The sequence below is a fragment of the Passer domesticus genome, chromosome 5 (assembly GCF_036417665.1).
Source record: "Passer domesticus isolate bPasDom1 chromosome 5, bPasDom1.hap1, whole genome shotgun sequence".
NCBI lineage: Eukaryota > Metazoa > Chordata > Aves > Passeriformes > Passeridae > Passer > Passer domesticus.
In genome coordinates this window covers 81182664-81203871 of record NC_087478.1, presented here as the reverse complement: position 1 = coordinate 81203871, position 21208 = coordinate 81182664, and the positions used below count along the sequence as shown (strand labels likewise).

The window sequence follows — 21208 nt, the reverse complement described above, 5'->3', positions numbered from 1 at the left end:
CTTCCAGGTGCTGTATTCAAAGTATAAGGAACCCCAAAACACTGTCACTTGTTGGTCACAAAAATATTAAATGTTTTCTGAATCCATTAAAAAACCGTTGCCATTTTGAATTTCCAAAGCCTTCCACCTGTCTTTGTGGGTGTTCTCTTCAGAGAAAAGGGATATTTGTGTGAGAGAAAGTTCTCACCTTTTATAATAAACGCAATCAAAAAAGCAAGTGGATCTCAAAATTCCCAGCTTTTATAAGTAGTAGAATTCAAATGAGTGGAATTCAAATCAGCTCACAAGTAATTCCTGGGAATTTTAGATAAGTTAAGCATAAACTGCTGAGGGAAAAAGAGACTTATCCAAAAAGAATTGCTGTGTTTTCTACCCACTGGACCACACTCGGGCAGACTCTGCCTTGTAACCAATTAAACTAACTCCAACTGGCTTCAGTGGTTTACACTGAATTTTTAATCAATGTATCTATATTAATCTCTCAGTAAGCATCTTTTCAAGGCCTATTACAGTACAAGAAATTTCATACATGCTAAAGTGAAAAAGTTTAAACAGAACCAGACAAAGCCAAGCAAAGATCCCCCATGACTTCCCCAAAGCACATTGGAAGGGAGGAAAAAAAGGCAATTTCAAATGCATAAACCAAAAAGCCACAAAAATAAACATTAACACTGCCCCCCCACCCAAAAAAAAAACCAAAAAACCATCCAACCAAAGAAACATGCCATAAAAAAAGAGAGAACAACACAAAAAATCCTAGTGACATCTCAGAAGGCTGTCAGGACCACAATAAACTCTCTGCTGGCTGATGGGCAGTGCACTCCCAGTGCTCCTTCTCTACTGCCTCCAAACTGCCTCAATGTGGAATTCCCTCCTCTGACTGGACACCTGGATTTAACAAACTGATAGAAATTTAAGACCTTTACCTTTCTATCCAGGACAACTAAATCTGTTTAACTGGTTAAAACACAGCTTTTTGTTCACTTTCTGGAGGAGGAAAGGGAAATTAATTTGGCTTTTTCATTCAAGGAAAACAGTGCAATAGGATGGTTTTATTTGCAATGTCATTATCTCTATTATTTACTCCAAAAATTAGATATTTAAAAATACTACACAAGGTAATTGGCATTAATAATTATAGGAGTTGCTTATCTTCAAGAAATTGCAGTAATTTACATTAAAAAAGTAACCTCCTTCAACAAACTGCACCTCCTGATATTTCACCTCAGGATGAAGTGTTTTGGATAGTTCAGTTTTTGAAGTTGTCATTTATAAGAGCCATTAGAAATAAATAGATATGTAGTGACAGAATTGGTCACCGATTTCCTTTCGTCATCAATTTTCTTTTTCTGCTCAGGAAAGAAAAGTTTTGGCAAAAGCTGAGCAGCAGCAATGTCTTCCTGATTTTTATTTTTGAAAAGAAGTCCTTAAGATGATGGCTTAAAACTTCAGTATTACCTGTAAAATACTGAAATACCATAAAATATGTTTGTGGATATTTAATAGTTTAAGTCTACAACAAAGACAGAAGTCCTTCTCCAGGACTACTGAGAGAGCCAAGATTAAAACTCTTCCTCTCCTAATGCTCTGAATTTAGCAAACTCACTCTTAGAACGGGATGGTTTAGGAAAAAAAAAATGTCCCCTTCAGACATGCACACTCACTCCCATCAAAAAATGCCAAACAGCATTCCATTAAACTTTCCAAAAAAACCTTTTGGAGTGAGAATATGGAAAAATTTCAGCTCTGAATCGCCTGCAAGTTCACAGCTCCTGTTTTCACATACTTGTACCAATGAAGCTGCCTTACATAACTGCAGGGCTGCTGCTGCCACAGGAGAGCTTGCAGATGATTTCCACGCTGCATGTGCAGCTCACGGCCTCGCTGCAGCACACACAGGCAGCTCCAGCAAAGCTGTGCCCCAGCTGATGATAACCCACTGCCACGGCCCTCAAAAGCTTCCACAGCAACACTGCAGTCTGACAGCCTTGAGCTATTTCACAAGATTTTCCTCATTTTAACAAAGATTTTTTTTTTCCCTTTCTACTTGGTTGACTGCAACCAATACCCTAAATCACAAAGCAACTGGTGTCAATGGACACCGTGGTACAGCTGCACCCATTTAAAAGAACAGCTGCTCAAGAAATAAAAGCACATTCTTTTCATCCAGCCACAAAACTTTCAGAAACATGAGTGACAAATCTGCCTAAGTGGATATTTATTAGCAACACTAAGGGCTCCTCCTTAGATCCCCAAGTGTTTTGTTCCAGGCCCAAATCTTCTCTCAGCATAAAATTACTCATTTTTTGTGACTGTCCTGGCTTGTATGAGCAGCTGCTTTTGCCAAGCATTAATAATAATTATTTGTCTTCAGATTTATCATATTCTCAGTGCTGCCCATACACATGAGGGTGCTCTTATAGGACCCCATAATACCAGCTGCTCTTTATAGCTGTTCCTATACCCACCAAGGCCCAGCTTTACTGCAGGCATCTGGGTTTGTGGCAAAGGAGGAGGTTTCACTTTTTCCCATGGCCTCTGTGTCATATCCTGTTTCTCAGAGCCCTCCCATTCCCCTAAACATGACTTATCTCTCCAGCACTTCTCTTTCTCAGACTCCAGGCTGACTGTGCTGCTGACAGTGGAGCAGCACAGATGCCAGCTTTGCATGTAATGATGTAAAGATTTCAAACCATGCTCCACTGTTTCCTGACCTTTGGTGATTCTAAGAAATAAAAACTTGAGAATCTGAGGTTTGTGAAATTTTCTGGAACGCAGGATGGGAGTATTATGCAGAAGTACTGTTTATATTTATTTGGTACAATAGAATTTTGTTCAAATAAACCTTGTAAGTGATAGGAATAAGAAAGTATTTGTTGGCAAGACTACCTGCTAAAATAACTAAAATGTGTTACCAGATTAAAAAGTTACAGATGCGCAAGCACAAGCCAAGAGTGAATTTTGCTGTCCTTAATCAAGCAAGATGACCCTAAAGCTACTGAAGGTCTAAGCCAGTTTGCAAGAGGAGGAAACTGGATTTTTAACATGCTGGTGTATGGAAACAATACAATAATCACCCCCTAGAGCTGCTCACATCTGGGTCTGAGAGCAGATGCTACAGCAGTACCAGAGGTGGGGTGAGATTTGGTGGGTTTGGTTTGCTCCTTTTGGTGGCTTCTTTCCTTCCCTGGAAATAATCCAGGGACAGCATATGGAAAACAGGACACAACAGAAAGGAAGGAGTGTTCCTCAGAAAAATGCTCTCAACAGATCTGTGCATGGGTCAGGAAATGGACAACTGACCCCTGGCTCAGGAGAGATTTTATCAGTGAAGAGATTTTTGGTTTTACAGTCAACATCCTTGCACAAGGGTGGAGGAAGGCAGCACAGCTTATCATATCTCTGCTTTATTTCTCAACTTTACACAAGAGATTTGAAAAACTGCTATGGAAATGCTGGCCTTTAATGTACAAAAATCTTTTAAGGAGGATCACAGAGCAGGGGTGAGTATCTGGTAAGAAGTTCCATCTGCTGAAGCCAGTGGTTCAAGCAGCTTCCTCTGTGCAACCTGGAGCCTTTTCCCAACACACACTTTGCTCTGCTAGCCAAAAAAAGAAATACAAGATGTGCTCACATTTGGCCCCAAATGAAAGCCTAGAAATTATTATGGGTTCTAGTGAATATCTAGTCAATAGTAAAAGCAATCTTTTTCTTTCTTAACAATCCTCCCTCAAACACCTCCAAGGAACAAAGGCTAGGACAAAAATTGCCTCAGTGGTTACCCAGAAACACACCAAAATAAATTCTCTATAAGCCTGCAAAAATGAGGTGATCAAGTAGTCCCAGAAGAGGGGAACCCAAAAGCACCACTTAGTGAAGTCCAGGAAGGGAGAAGATAAGCAGGGGAAGGAAGGACAGGTGACCAAAATCGGGGCTCAATGCCAGCTTTGAGGTCAGCTCTGTTCTCATGTCACTCCTTTATGAAATGGACTGCTGCATTTCCACAGCAGAGCAGCAGCAGCCAGCTTTAAGAGATTCACTCAAATTTGGCAGAATACACACACAAATTCGAGGTTATGCCCTTTCTGATCTCAAGGGTGAAGGGAACCACTTGTTTTCAGCTGCATCTGAACGGCACAGACAGCTCAGTTCCACATTTTCCTATTCTGAACCGACAGAAGAAGGTGCTGGCTACAATGTAAGGATCGTGTTATTGAGCTCTGTTCAAATATTCCCCTCATTTAGACCACAGACCTCAGAAATGGGTCTCATTTTTCTTTCCTTCTCCTCTTTGAAAACCTAAGGCAGTAATTCAGAGAGGCAAATGTAAGAACTAGTTACATTCTAAAATATCTTGATACCAGAAGGTACCAGAAGAGGTTTCTAACCTGCTTTTCCAACAGACATAACTATCCACTTTGAAAAGCAAACCACTTCCACGGTGCTCCAGGTACAGAGGAAGGAGCTGAACCCACATTTTTTAGATGGATGATCTGAGGCAGTGCAAGTGTTGAATAAAAACCCCAAGCAATCATACAAACTGGGCTGTTTCTAGCCCACACAAGTCCTTTTGCATCTTTAGATTGCTATGGCTACTTCTCAGCCTCTTTGGGGTCTCTTTGAAACACACAGAGATCCAAATTCATTTGCTGTCTTGCTATTTAAATGAACTCCATTTCCCGTAATGCAAACCCCACAACTCAAGTGCTGAGAACAGAGACAGGAGAGATGAGCAGCATGTATACTCAGCAACAACTGCTTATCTGACTTCTTTCTTCAAAAGAAGAACCTACACCCAGGCAAAACAAAGCAGTTAAGAAGTAAACAATTAAATGTATAATGCATTCAACTTTGTCTTACTCTTTGAGCCAGTGAACAGACACAAACCATTTCTGTCACTGGCCTATATATGAATTTTTTTCTTCTCTAACAGCTCCAGGACAAAATCATCTAAAGAAACCCCACATTTTAAAAAGTACTTTTCTACACCACAGCTCTGCACAGGCAGAACTGGGATCAGCCATCCCCTAGCAGTATAAAAAAGCTGTGGACCCTTATTGTCATCCCACTTTATCTAACACATTCTTTACAAGCAGGGGTAGCAACACCCTGGGGGTTTAAAATTCCCAGTTCCAATAACATTGAATCAACAGCACATTTGGACCAGTCCATGAGCCCTTTGAAAACTTTCAGGGATGATTTTCAAGCCCTCTTTGTTACATTCCCTGGTGTTGTGGCTCTTGTTTAAATTCAGCGTTCAAGGCTTTGGCACTCTTGGTGGAGGCTGGCACGAGTGGCTGCCAGGGAGAGGAGAGCACTGTCCCTGTCTGGGGAAAGCCATGCAGCCCAAACCTGCACCAGCCCATTCATCCATCCCAAGGACACCATCCCAGCCCCAGCTGCCATCTTTTGGTGCCACTGTACAGCAGGGCTGACTCTGTAATGGGTTTACCAAAAAGCAAGCGAGAAGCTGTTAGTCACGTTTAAGACCACCAGTGTCCCAGTTTGAGACCCTGCTCTCCATTATTCCTGCTACTTGACATGCATTCCCTTTGCCCTGAGACATTCTTTCCATTGAATTTGCAACAGAATGAACATAAAACAGACCTTAAAAAAAAGCGCCATTACTCTGAAATAATAAGAAACAGACAAAGCCATAGCAATTTCTGTTGGCATAGGACAAATTAGTGGAATTTAACACACAGCCTGATGAGTACCTCCCACCAAAGGATCAATCATAGACAGATGAAAAGATGAGGAGTAGCCATTGCCAAATAAAAATTCCTCTTGGAGTTAGGAGTAATCCAGTTCCAAGGGAAGTTCCAAGCAAAGACTAAAAGCATTGCAATGCTAGCAGAGCTCCTTGCTTTTTCAGTAAGTCAGGAATTAGAAACTTGTTTGCTTTATGAAGAGGAATGCATAACACACTTGACCATGACAGGGAAGAATTGGAACAGATCACACCATATGTCCTTTCCAGACCTAAGACTTTTAGGATGACTGGGTCCTGAAAGTAGGATAATCCAGATGGTTTTTTGTTAGCCTGTTAACCTGCCCTTGTGATTCCCTCTTTCCTTCCCAATCGAGTGTACTTCCTCTCAGCTTCCAAGGCACTTTCAATCTCAAACCAAACATGGTCTCAGGAAACAGTGCATTATTTCAGAGTGATAAGTTTGATGTAAATTGTAGTTGAAACAGGATAATATTTGAAGTGATCAATTAATCTGGTCAGTATTGTGAAATGCCCAATTGTATGGTTAACATAAGCATGCTGAGAGCTTGAAAGCTGAGCTAAATGAGTAATTAAATTCTCTGGCTTCGTGGTTCAGTAAAAATGAAGGAGGGAAGTGGGGAGAGCAGAAATTGTCTTAGGCCAAGAAACAGCAACATTTCAAAGTAACCCCAAGAGCAGGTTCTTCTCAAAATAAAGCTTTGTGTCATTTTTGGCTAGCATATATTTCTGTTAATCTTTTAAAAGTGAAACATAATTTAACATTTAAACACAAGTGGAAAAATCTATTTTGAAATAAGGTCTGAAATTCTTTACCTAGCTCATTTGGTATTTCTAGAGTTCATCCTACTGTCATCTTTAATTCCTTGGCTGAAAATACTCAAATCATGTTAGCCCTCCTCATTTCCTTAAATATTTGTGACAGAGTGACAGAAGGGACATGGCACTCCACTGACCATACTTTTCTTTGCACAAGTCAGCAAATGCTACTAAGATGCCACTGAAGCCTTAAAGAGTTCACTCCCAGATGGTGCCCACACAGCTGCTGATGCCAACATACAAAACCAGGGGAACATGAAAAGAGAGTTTATCTTGAATTCCAAAATTACTTCTCTCAAAAGTGCTGCACAGTGCAACTACAGAGAGGGAAGCTCAAAAAAAAAACCCCAAAAAACCCCACATGAATATTTAATTAAAATATTTTTTACGTATACAGTAACTGATGTTGGAAGGGACCTTTGGAGTTCATCTGGTCCAACTCCACCCACAGCACAGCCAACTTAGTAACTTCATGTTTCTCATGCTTTTTTCAAGGAGAAAACAAGAATAAGCACCACCACAATGATTTAGAAAGGGGTATCAAAAGTCTTTGTGACTTAGATAAAAACAGAGTGTGCAAGTCAACCAAATTAAACAAACAAACAAAAAAGGCAAGCCCCCGGAAGTGCCTTCTAGGTTACCTGCTGTTGATTTAACACTCTCCCTTTAGAAAACACACTTAAGTCCAAGAGGAGGCATGATATGAAACCTAGACAGGAACGAGATGGTGGCAGATGAATGAAGGCACCTCAAAAATCACTCTTTTCTCTTAATGTATTTTTTCCTTTCCTCTGGTGTCCAAAATTTAGGCACTTTACACCATTCTTTGGATGCTGATAAATCAAACCAAAAAAGGGAATGTCTTTAAATGCTAAGTTTCTCCATGGTTGGACTTTCTGGAAGTCACGCTTCTGGCATGAGCAAGTCTTTGAACAGTTCATTGCTGTTCCAGTTCAGTGTCCCTCATCCAGCTGGTGTCAGATGTTTAAGAGGATGGTCCAAGAGCTCCCTGACAAGCAGATATTACCCTATCTCCTTAGTCTCTGGGAAGGTCTCTTCCTAAGCCCTAATATTTGGATGTAATTCTCAAGAGTGCTGTATCTTACTCCTTTACGACACTTTTTTGAGTTTCTCTCTGTTAAAAAAAAAAAAAAAGAAAGAAATACAAAAAAAACCCCCAAAATCCAACAGATCCTAAACTTGTTTTTTTTCCTTGTAAAACCTGGACCACCCTCATTGAGAGAGGCCAAGAAGCTCACACATAACATGACAAATTTATCTGTACATTTTAATGTTAACGCCAACAGAGGTACAAACAGGCTGAGATCTGAGATGCACAAACCTTTTGTCAGGGCACCCATGAGAAAAAATCAGAGTCCTCCTGTGTGACCTTTAACAGGCATCTCAAGGGCAATCCTTTCATACAAGGTGAGCTGACTGAGCATGAGGATAAGGTTAAGTCAGACTTAAGACTCTTCTGTAATCAGGAGAGTGACAGGGAATTCCTGAAGGTAATTCACATTGGTGTAAAACAAGGAGAGAACTGAAAGGAAGAGGAAGTGGAGGAGAGCAATGAAAGGTTTGTGAAGAGGATTTAGGAAAACAGCAAACACCTGATTTTCCTTGCAGATTTCTAAGCCCTTTAAAAGCAATACTATTAAAACACACAGGTATTGAAGGAACCCTGAGAGCAAAGATAACACAGCCCTTGGGAAAGGGTAAGGCTAGAGATCAAGAACTGCTCTTTCTGAAAAATTCTCTCTGTCAGATGAGAGATGTACATATATTTGATCAAAACCATACAAACAATACTCACTGTATATTTTCATATTTTGTACAACTTGAGACTATTCTTAAATCCTTATACCCCACGTAATTAATTTTAGATACTGCAGGAAAAAACCCCACTGTATTTGAACATGAATGGCAGCAGGGTGCACTTAACACTCTCCTTTTCAAACATATCTTTACACTTGACTTAAAAATGTAGAATGGGAGCATAATACCCCATTCACTGCTAGCAGCAGTATGAATGAAAGGCTCTCTGCACATCTGTTCAATGACATTTAATGCATGGCCCAATAAGCCCTGGCATTTCCCACTCACAGATTTGCAGGAATTACACATGGGCTGCAGCTCTGCTGACAGATCCTTGCTCCTCTGGAAGGGCTCTGCCCAGTCCTCCAGGCTTTGGTTTAATTCCTCACAGAAATCACCATATGCTTGCAGCTCTGGCTGGTTACACTGAGCCAGGGCTGATCATGGCAGTGCACGCACATTGTCCAAACACCGTGGAGCATCAAAAGCCACTGCCCAAATTGGCTGTTGCTAGGAGAGAAGGGAATGGCAGGAAACACAGGAAGCAGAAACACTGGGGTTTTTTCACAGAGCTGGCGTTTATGAGGCATTATCATAAAGTTTACACAGTCATATCCACAGTCTCTTCCCAGCCCTTTAACTCATTGAAGAGTTAAAGCAGCAATCACAGAAAACAGCAGGGAAGTTCAGAAATAATTTCCCTTATTATATAAAAAACATGAAAACCAAACACCTTGATTTTTTTTTACAGTTCGGGACATGGAAATGCAAAGCACGCAAGTTCATTTTGATTTGCACATGAAAGCAAACTCACTCCCCACTTAATCTTTTAAAATCCAGTAGGGGAAGTTATTTTACTTCAGGGCAGTAGAAGGACAAGCAATAGAGAAAACTTTTCAAGGCTTATTCCTTGCATTTGAATATTCATGGAGACTAAAAGATCTGAAATTTGTGCAGTATTAGTCACACTGAAGAGGTCCAACATAATGACAATGCAAGAGCTAACACAACATCTGCGTGGAAAGAAACCTGACCCAGCATAAGTAATATCTTTCTTGGTTTGTAAAGCTCCCTGTGGACTCCATCCAACATGCTTTGTGGATCTGCTCTCGCTCTGTTCCCCTGCTGCACTCCTCTCGAGCTGGCTGCCTTCTCAGCTCTCTGCATAACCTCAGTGCTGCCTGAGCCAGCTCCTCTGCAGCTCTTGCTGTCTGGAGTCATGTCCCTGTGCATCCACACCTGCACAGCCTTCCTCCTCCCTCCTCCTCCCCCTCTCTGCTTCTTGAATGGCATCACACAGCCCAGCAGTGCTGAAACAATTCAAACCAAGAAAAAGAATTTGTTTCCAATGGCTTTATTTTCACCGAGGTGGTGTTATCCACACTCATGATGGAACAGGAAACACAGCAGGATGAAAGCAGGAGTAAGTAAATGCAGCTCTCAGGATGAGGAAAAGCTGAGCCATGAGCCAGCTCAAATTAGCTGCACTAATCCACTGTTTGTCATCCTGCTTGGCCCTTTTCTCTTCCAGAAAAGGCCCTCAGAAACTTTCACTGGATAAACACACCATTTAAACACCAGAAAACTCTTCTGTGTACTTAAAGCAAGGGACTTTTGGGTGGTGACTGGCTGCTTGAACAGTCCATGTACAAAGCCATCCTGTCCTTGCCCCCATTCCTGAATGATGTGACTGCCACCTGACACCCCTGCCACCCACATTTGCTGCTCCCCGACTAAATGCAGATCAAATACTGAGCACCACATGGGCAATGGAGAGCAACCTGCCTTCCAAAGGGAGACAACAACCCTGCAGAACATGAAATAATGCACTGAAATGTATGAAATAATGCATATGGTGATCTGACAGTGGGGAAGAACAAGCCGTGAAGGTGAGGGGCATAAAGACAACTCAGCAAACACTGAGGTATCAGATCCTATACATGTACTGATCTTGAACATAACAAACAGAAAAATAATGGAAAATTCTGATCAACATCCCCCCACCTCTGGCTGCTTGAAAAAGACCTGTATCTCCCTGCTGTCAACATGCTTTTCACTACACAGCATTACAGGTTAATAAAAATCTGCCTTCCAGAAAATGTCTGATTATGAGATACTTCAGACAGCCAACCTTGGTAAGAACAGTAGAATTTTACAAATTAGATTCAAATTCACAAAACTCACACCAGTGAATGAAACTGTAGCCTTTGGATTACTGCAAGCCACCAGGTCTGGAAAGTATGGCAGAAACCTTAAATATTTGGTCCCTGGGCTCCGCACATTTTGTAAGCAGCAGACATTTCTATAAACCTGTTAACATCTTGAGACAAAGGGTCCCTTATGTCATGGAGGAAGCTTTTCCAATCTGCCTTTTTTTTTTTTCTTTCAAATTAAATTTTTGAAAGAACTCACAAAATGAAAGAAAGTGATATAGCAGTCTTTTCCCATTACCCTTGGTGGTGATCAGGACACATTAAAAGATGTTTTGCTTCACAGAGGTTGAGCAATGGGATGCCTTACAAGGACAGGGAAAATATCAAGTCATTCATATCTAAAAGGCCAAAATAAATTCCAGAGTTACAGCAGTAAAATCTAAGAAATTGAAAAATACAAACACTCGCCGAATATTTCAAACAAAAGAAATGGAAAAAAAAAATCAAATTAGAATACACTTTGGAAAGCAAATAGTAACAACAAGAATCCAAATACTAGATGGAACATTTTAATATTATTTAGCCTATTCCAATTGCTAACACTACATTTAAACATGTTTTTTAGACAATCTACAACTTAACAATGATTTTCCTCTACAGAAAACGTCTTGCTCATGTCAAGACCCAAAGTTTCAGACAAAAGAGAGAGAAGTGGAGTTTTTTAAAAAAAGAAGAGAAACACAAAAGAAACACCCCCACACCTCTTTTAACATGAACAGCAAGGAGATTCAGCATTCACTTAAAGGCTTTACCTTGGACCATCTGTGACTCAACTGCTCTTATTCTTTAGTCATATATCATTTATTGCTACACGCTGTGAGGAGCAGGGGAGGAGGGCTGGGGCAAAGGCACTTAATGACAGTAAGCAGAGTACTTGCTAATTTAAATAACTCCCAGAAATGTTCTTATCTACTGAGCAAACATTCCAGTGTTTTAATTAAGCCAAGCAGACAGAGATCAAATGATCATGTATACAGCAATTTAGGAGGAACTCTCAGCAGTGCAAGACGCACTTTTGCTCCTGAGGCCAAGCTAGCTTTTGAGTCGTTTTTTCCCCCTTTAAGTTAGGATACATGGGGAAAAACGTTCTGGAAAGTAAGTTGCATGGAGGTTCCTTAACCTACCTTGTTACTTCCTCTATCATTAAATGTTTCTAGCATTCAGCTGAGTAGATAAATCACTACGTTTTGGTTGGGGTTTTTTGGGTTGTTTTTGGGGTTTTGGTGGTTTTTTTTGTTGCTTGTTTTTGTTTTTTAAATCTGCTGCTAGGGAAGCAGAACACTGAGTAGTAGACATTTCCAAGATTTACCCAGAATTACCCACAACTGCTCAAAAGAAAGGGTTAAGAGCACAGGAATCAATGTGCACTGCTTTGGCAGGAAGCTGGAGCCCAGACTGAGCTGCAGGGGTGTCCCTGACACAGATTTGCACAACCACAAAATTCACAGTGCCTTTGAACACACACCAGCAGGCTTTTGTAGCAAGAGGAGTCACACTGGTCTGTGTGCTCAGCATCTGTCACTGCTCCCCATCCAGTGCTAGAATTACACATGAGTGCAAAAGGCAAGGCTCAGATGGGCCATCAAACAGTTTCAACCATCAAACATTACAGCTGATGTTGTTCCTATTGGTTTGTTTAAAGAGGAAAGGTTTGTCCCCAGAGAGCACAAAAGGAATCCTTGGTCACAACCTCTCACAACACCTGGAGTCTCAAGTCAAACTGAGTCAACCAGCAAGGCATTGCCAAATACAAATGCAGGAGAGTGCATCTTAAACCAAATATTTCTCCATGCTATGGAAAACCAAATTTAAAAAAAAAAGTTTAAAACCACCAAATTAATGCCGATTAGGCATTCTGAAACACAAGCAGAGAGCTGAAGGTGAAAAGAGGTTACATCAAGATTGCAGTCATGCAAAAGTGGAGCAATGCTTTTAAATGACTGAATAAGGAAATGTCACAAGTCTAGTCATAAAATAATTTTTTTTTTCACATAACCTTCCAAGTGATCTGTTCTTCATAATGTAGAGGAATGGAAGAATTTTCCACTGCAGAAGATTCTATGAACATACTTCTGAAACTGATTTCAGCAAGAAACCAGGATAGGACAGACAGGTTCTTCCTTTCATTATTTGATGGTATAATTCTTTCCCCCTTCAAAGCAGCAAATACACTATTCCAAACCCGCTCTATTGAATCACAAAACCATTCTGGAACACTTTGTTTCTTAGATATATGTCTGCTCTCCCACATCAGCATAACAATTTCAGTTGAAACCAGCGCAGACAACCATTAGCAAATTTATACTTTACAGTTGTCTTTACCATATCACCAGTCACATAAATAACTGAGCCACGGACAGCACTAAACATCAAGAGTCAGAAAGATCCTGGGAAGGCACCTGGAGCACAGCAAGAACCAAACTCCTTAAGGGCAACAGGTCCTTGAGACAGAAATACAACACAGGCACCCAAGGCATGGTGAGAACACACCCTTGGTGGAGAGAACAGTGAAGTGTGTGGAGCCCCCCAGAAACACTTGAGCCTTCCTGGGAACCCCATCCCAAACCTCTTGCCAGACCACTGCCAAAGCAAAGCCCTGCCAGGGCTGGAACAAACCTGATATCCCCCAGCTGTGCAGGAATTAAGAGTGAAGACAACACACACATTCTTCCTAAAAATTTTGAGGGGAAAGAACCCATCATTAGTTTCTGGTGTAGTTTTCATGCCTCTCTCTATATTCTGTACCTATGAGGCTTTTTAAATATTTTTCTCCATGAAAATGAAAGAGCTATGCTGTTATGAGCCAGATGTGATGAAATGATGAAAAAGGGAGCAAAGACTTTGCTGGTTTTGTTAAGGTGATGCATTCCATGAGGACAAGTGCAAACTTCAAGCTTGCAGAGCTTCTGCAGCATTGCCCCTCTCTCATCCTTGAGATGCAGGATGCACCTCCAGGACACAGAATGATCCAGTCCAGCCAAACCAAACTTTCCAGAGCCAAAAGCTCCCCGTTTATATTCTAAATCACATGTTAAGATTGTACAACACAACTCCCAGGGTCAGAGCAGAACGTGGAACACTTAATTTTAGAGTCCCACGGCAGGATAACTTTATTCCCTCTCCCACCTCAACACACACGTAGTTTTGATTGCATCTTCTTTTCTAAACTGGACTCTTCTGGAACTTGGTTCATCAAATATGGGAAGTGCCACAAGGGAGACTATGCTGGTTTTGCAAAAAGAGAAGGGTAATAAAAATTTCATACTCCCAAAAAAAATTATTTCAGAAATAAATAATGAAAACCCTTACCTTTAAACAATTTATCTTTAAAACAATACCCCATAAATTAACATAAATCATAAACACAACTATGAAAAAAAGCTTATAAAAACAAGATTCATTATAACAAATTTCCCCAAAAAACTGCTATTCATAAAAATTAAAAAACACAGAAAACTATTTTCTTATAAAGAAGTCCCCATAACATTAACAAAAAAACTTCTCTCCCTAAATAAACTCAAAAAACCCCCTATTCTAGAAGTAGTAAACTAACTAAAACTTGAGGTTTTATTTCTCTTCAGTAAAAAATAAAAAATATAAAAAGAAAAGTATCCTAAAGGTTTTATTCTCTTATTACTCTCTCTTTTAATTACTATCAAGAAATTGTTCTTTACACCCTTTTAAAGTTTTAAGCCTACTTTACTTTTCTCCTAGTCCTACCTCACAACAGAACACACCCATTAATACATTAACCAAAAAATCTCAAATTAACAAACCAAAACCACCACAGAGAGGAAAGAGCATCACTTCTGTGAGGAAGGGCTCACTTATCTCAGTTCTGTAGAGAAGGAAATGTACAGGACTTAAATAAATGGCCTGCTCACCACAAATGGTTTTGAAAAGATCTACAAATGCCAAATAATTTCTGTAACAACCTTTTAGATCACCACCTCAGCTTTGGACCTGACTTGGAACCACCTTCTAAAATCCCAATAACTAAATTAACTCCCGTTTGTCACAAGGAGAACTAAAGTTTATTTGCTTTTATGGATCAAGGATTCTTTTTGTCTTTGTTTTCACTAAGTTGTCACATCAGTGATTTGTAACTGTGCTTTTTAAATTTCATTTCTCTGTCTCTTGATGCGAGATGGATCACTTGGTGCATGTAGCCCTTCACTCTGATAACAAGTCAGCTGCCATCAGCCTGGTCAGCAAAGGCAGCCCTTACTGAGACCACATATCAAATACCAGTTCTGAAAACCTGAACCAAAAATGAGCTTACTGAGTGCTGCTGATTAGGGGGAAGAAAAAAAAAGAAAAGGCAAGGGAGCAACAACAACAATAACTCATCCTTCATGTCATCCCCCCTCCCAGAGCATTTTCAGATTTTCAGAGTGATTTGTTTACAAGCAGCTGCAAGGAGAGGAAAAGAAGCCCACCCTGGCGCTCTGACAGCCAGGTTGGTGTCTGCTCAGAACAGCGAGCAGCTTTCAAAGGCTGCATTGCACAACAGCACAGGGCTCTGCACTGGACAGGAGGGTGGGACTGGCAGCTCACAGGGAGTATTTGGACATAATCTGAGAAAACAAATTTTCAAGCAGGCCTTTTAAAGAGGCCTCCAAACTTGATCAGTGCCTGGCGCAGCCGTTGTTTTACCCAGCCCGAACCAGCACCACGCGCTGATTGCAATTTATTCTTTTTTCTTTCCTGGGAAGCCAGCAGATCAGTCTGGCACACTGATTCATGGTGTTACTACACTGGCTTTCCTCAGCTGGAACATTCCTTCTGCATCCCGTGAAGGCCTATTAAAGTAAGCAACTCACGAGAACCATCTGTGCTGTGCAGAGGAGGGGATGGGGAACTGCAGTGGGTTTCCTTCTGGCTGCAGTGCTGGCTCCTTCCTGCCTGTGAGACCAGCCTGTGTTATGCTGAGAGCTGCATCTGATGCACAACATTTTGCCTGTTTAGTTACACTTTCACTTGCAAAGGAAGGGGAACTAGACACCCGGGGTCTCATGGGACAAAAGACAGCATCTCCCAGTGTGCTGGGAGAAAGGAACATCATCTTCTCTTCCCAACAAAACCATCATCAGCTGTGTTTTTTTATTTCACTATCTCCTTTTTTTATTTCATTATCTCCTTCCACTTGAGCTGACATCCTTCCTTTAGGCTAAAAGCTACTATATGCTAATGAATATACGTGTATATTAAAAGAGAACTTTATCACTAGTCTTATAAGAGAAAAGTTGGATTTTCCATGAAAATTCACTCCTTACAAGAATGCCTGCTTTCTTTTTTTTTTTAAATAACATTGTACTGTACCAGCAGAATATTTGTCTGCACTCTGAGCAAAGTGATTTACTCCTCCACTAGCATCAAAGCAGAGGAAGAGTAGGATGCAATTAAGCAATTAAACACACAATGAGGTGATGTGATATACACCCTTACATGAAAGTGAGTGAAAATGGAAAAGAATAAGCACTCATAAAAGTGTCTTTTAATAGCAGCATGTTTTGCTTTGAGATAGGCATCTAATCCTCTGTGCCTCATCAGGAGGAAACACTACTTGTCATCAAAGGAAGTTATTGTTTCCAGTTAATTAATGACTGTGACATGCCTTAGGATCTTGGAATGCAACATATCACTGCTGTTACACGATGCTGAGCTCTCCTCAATCTGTTAAATATTTCTATTAATGTGGATAACCCAAGTGTGTTGCGATGTTTACTTCGAGCATATTTCCCTCTAAGCCATTTCACAATCTTCCTCCAATCCTGCAAAATATGGGTTGAAAAAATCTGCAAAAACAGCTATAAAAATATGGACGCTTACTGATCCTCAAATAAAAGATCCACACTACACAAATTTTTTTACAATGCCTCCTTACTGCAAACAGCTCCTGACTTAGTGGAGCAATGTGCTGCACATGAGTGTAACAGGTAATTAACTTGTAAATTGTAATTAACAAATTTGGGATGTCAAGGGGTCCCAGCCATTCAGACCAACAGGATTAATTCCTTTCTGTATTAAAAGACAGGCAGTAAAGATCCACATTTTTACTTAAGACCAAACAACATCACAGAGGATGCCCTGTTTTTCTGGCAAAAATGTAAAAATCACAGGAGAAGAGTACATATTATATGCTTCAATCCTTTCCTAACAGCCTCTAAAATTCCATGTTTTCTTTGATAATCATCCTTCTCTACCTCAGGGTTAGTAAATGGGTTTTATAACCTCTCTTTTAAGAACAAAGGGAGCTTAAACCAAAAGAAAACAATGTGTGTCATTGCTAAGTGGTGCAAGACACACAGAAATATAATTTATGGCAACCAAAAAGATGAACTCAATCAACATATACATATATGGGAAACACTCAGCTTTGGAAATATAAAAAAACATGCCAAGGGTTTAAGAAATAAAGAAAAACAACATATTTCTGTTCACATATACATAAAATTTCTCTTGTGCCTTACTCATTTGCCAACAGAACAAATTGAAATTTGATTGCTAGAACCACACAGCAATAAAGAGTGCCCTAGCCAGAACCAGCATAAAACCACAAATAAAAACCAGTCCTTTGCCAAAGGCTGCCTGAAACCAAGGGGAGGCCAAGGAGGCTAAACCTTTTTATTCAGCAAAGATGAAAAAGGAGCAGTTCTGCTGTGGCTGTCAGAGTGGAGCACACTTCACAGCCAGGCACAGAGCTGCCCTTGCACAGCTTCCCAGCCCCATTTAAGCAGGCTGGGCTCCTCTCTGCAGCCCAGGACTTCAGGGCACAACAGGAGCCCTGATGCCAAAGAAACATCCCAAGCAAAATCCCGTCAGGAAGAGAAGAGAAAGCAGCAGCTCTGAGGAAAAGCTGCTCTCCCTTCTGCATCCGGTGGTGGCAGAACACAAAGTAGTTACCAAGATGGATGGCTGCAAGTTTGGAAACCAATTTAACTCTTCAAAGTAGCAAGATAACATATCAACCACCAATGACAAAAGCACATGTACACAAGCTAATTAAAAAGTCAGTAACAGGATAATGAGGATGTCAAAAAGCAGTCCTGGAACACAGTGCTGTTACCAAAGCCTTACTGTAACAATATTAAAAAGCACATTATAAATAGGCAAAGCCTATTGAAGTGAAACCTTCTTTCAATCCAATGTTTAGCTTTGTCTCTATCTGTACCATTCAATTGTCTGTATTTCATGAGGACACCAGTGCTGTTACCAAAGCCTTACTGTAACTATAGAAAAAAGTACATTATAAACAGGCAATCTAAATCTTTCACCTTCTTTTAATTCAGTGTTTAGCTGTGTCCCTACCAATATAATTGAATTGTTTATATTTCTTAAGGACACCAGACATACAACATGGGGATAGTTACACAGGCCTGGCTTATGGTGTCAATATTCTGTATTGTAGTGTATACACACATCTCAGAGTCATGAAGAATTGGTATTGAAAGAGCCATTCTGTTCACTTTAATGAAGAACACTGTGGCTGAGCTTACATAAACTAATTTTCTGCTTACTGGCACGAAAATTGACTTATTTAAAATATCTGCCTAAGACAAAAATTGCTGCCAAAATACAAGAAAGCAGAGTGACTTTAAAATGTACTTCAAAAATCTAGTTGAATTTACCTCTCCAAAGTACCTCCTACCTCTACAATAGAAATTTCTTATGCGCGTTTCTAATATCTTAGGTTTCCACAAAGGTGAACTGCTACAAGCTTGCTTAGTTAGCAGGCACTGATGTAGAAAAGTTCCATTCTTTATAGAAAAGGCATAAAATGAAGAACCGCATTTCTGACTCTCAGGAAATTGTATTTTAACAAGACTAATAAGTCAAGAACTAAAACAACAAACTGTTGATGCCTATTTCCATAAAAAGTACTTTTTCTGAATTTGTTTTAATACAGAATGGTTAAAAATATCCTCACATGCCCAAAAGAAGGTAAGAGTGTAATGTGATACTTTTGTCTCATGCAACACAGGCTGTGACCTAAGAACATGAGAATGCCACTTAATGGCTGCAGATTTGGATCCTCACAAAAACCAGACCCACTCACTTACCCTGGTTTTCCTGTTCTATTTCCACACAATGATGTTCAAGAGCATAAACTACTTTTTGATATTTTTAATACATTGTGATTATTTGCCATTCCTCAGGACAGGGGGAAAAAATTAAAAAAGCCCCACAAATAAGGCATAAAATATTGAAATCCAACATTCAGAGCTTATGAGAAAAACAGAACATGTTCTAGCAGAAACCTGCATTTCTTGGCTTTTTTTTTTTATTATAACAATCACAAAGAACCATATTCCAGTTGATTTAGAATACACAAAAGAACACAATTTGGGATATTTCTTTAAGCTATATCTTCCAGTGCAGAACAGAAAGTCAATCTGCTCATGACTCAGAGAACTTAGTAATGAATCAATGTGTAAACCTTGTATCAAAGGATGAAAACACTGAAATGAAGAATCAGGAAGTTCCTCTTTATTTGGCCCTAGTTGCCTAAGGTGAGGTATCAAGTGTCATTGTTTTGAGCAAAATATTCAGTAATTCACATCAATTAATTCTGTAACTACCTTGTTATAGATTTTTATCATTTTTTCTAAATACTGTATTCTATGATCAAATTTCTGTTATGAGAACAAAGATTATACATTTGAAGCTAATATCTTGAGAAGGGACGAAATAGTAAAATGCTGTTTAAAACTAATTAATGGAACTCTTCCCTGCTTTGAGGTAATTCATGCTATTCCTTTGAGCAAAGTATGGAAAAGAATCTGGGAGATAAGGATCAAAGTAAAAAAAAAGCTTTTTTCTTCTATCATCTACAACAAAAACATCTTTTGTTTTATTGCCATTAAGTTAGGGAAAGCAACAGGAGTCAAAGTGAGGTGGCATGAGGATGTTGGGGCTTCTTCTGAGTGCAGAAAACAAAGCTGCTCTGCTCACGAGCTGGCAAAGGGAGACTAAACTCTACACTTGCTTTTTATCTGCATTTTTCTTCAGGATTCAACCACATCTGGGCTCCATTCCAGTATTCCAGAGGCTGGAAGGATTGAGTAAAGTTTGCGGGTCCTACCTGGGACATCCGGGAAAATTTTCCACCCTGGTGGAAAGCAAGAGCACATGGCACAACCTGAGGGACATCCCTTCAACCCCTACTGTTTGTTTGGTTAGGAACCCTCTCTTCAACTTGTCATGGAGAAGTAAAAACCACTTTCTTCCAGTAAAACAGCTGGCCTAGGAGCAGAGATGCCTGGACACACAGGCACAACTGGTTTGTTCTCCTTGTTCCTTACAGTTCTTCCTGCAGACACCGTGCCAGGAGCCCCATAAGGAGCAGGACAGGGCTTCCCAGCTCCCTTCTCTGGCTGGGCACAGCTCTCCCTGCCACCAGGCTGCTCCCTGGCAGTGCATGGCTCTAGCCAGGAGCCCAGCAAAGCCTTCCCTGGGAAGGGTCACCTGGCTGCAGCAAGGTCCCCACCTTTTGCACCCAATTCTAAACACTCCGTGCTACGAGTGGGCAACAAAATTCATCTCCCATTGGCCACCCACTTCTGAATCCAGCAGTGGGCCCTGCTAGAATAGAAACAAAAGAGTTTCTGGCAGCCACCGAGCCAAGTTCCAGGGCAGCAACTGAGTCGCGACAGGACAAATTAGCCTTGAATCCCTCAGTGCCCAACTGCTCTGTCACAGTCATTTTTCTGGGAAAATCCCTTCGCCCAGGATTTCTCTCCTGGGAACCTGAGAAGCCTCAGAGAAAAAGGAAAACAATATTATCTCAATTGCTTCTCCTGTGTTCTTCTGCTTTGGAATGTGGTTGGAGATTGTCTCATTGGTTTTATGTGAATTGTTTTGACTTATTGGCCAATCAGGGTCAAGGTGTGTCAAGACTCTGGAGAGAGCCACAAGTTTTTCATTAGTATTTTTTAGTCTTCTGTCTGTATCCTTTCTGTATTCTTTAGTATAGTTTGGTTTAGTATTCTTTAATATAATATAGTATCAAACTCCATCTCATCTCCCATTGTCTAACTTGCACTGCCTCATGCACTTTGTTAGGATCTCTCTAGGCTTTCCAGATTTCTTTGCAAGCCCAGGATGGAGTTTTTGTGAATCCCTATCAACAGCATCATTACAAGGGATGTACACAAGGCAAATGGGAAAAAAATAAAATACCAGGCTTGAATCATCAACAAGTTAGATCAGTGGTTCTAACCATGGTGTTCATGGTTCTGTTCTCATGATGCTAACTCTGGTTTCAAACACTCCACAGAGCAGCATTTTTACCCTTAATAGCCTGAAATTCCTGGTTTATGAAAAATTAAAAGAATCCCTCCGAGTATGATGGGGAAAAAGCAGTAGGCATAAAATTCTAAACTTAAGCCTTTATGTAATGTTACTTCAACAGGAAGGCAGTACCTATGGGATAAAGGATTTTATGTTTGTTGATAAACAAGGGACTTAAGCCAATGGAAGAAAAATTAAAAATAATGGGATGAAGTAAAAATGGGACCCCCAAACATGAAATCTGCAGGCACTAAAGCTCCTATTTATAGAGGTTTTCTGAATGCTCACAGTCTTGGTTAGAGAAACAGCATGCACCTTCAAAACATCCACAGCT

The 21208-nt window shown here is 40.3% G+C and overlaps 1 protein-coding gene across 7 annotated transcripts in view; it reads right to left on the bottom strand.

Annotated features, from left to right (window-relative positions):
* The window catches only part of PDE3A (phosphodiesterase 3A), a 227101-nt gene that overhangs the window by 127958 nt on the left and 77935 nt on the right, over window positions 1–21208 (bottom strand). The window contains exon 1 of one of the 7 annotated variants that reach the window (XM_064421428.1): window positions 8657–8678. The exons of the other annotated variants lie outside the window; for them this stretch is intronic. Coding sequence (XP_064277498.1) covers window positions 8657–8677 — 21 coding nt within the window. The 5' untranslated portion in view covers window position 8678. Of the gene's footprint in view, window positions 1–8656; window positions 8679–21208 lie in introns of those variants that run through there. 7 annotated transcript variants of the gene reach the window in all.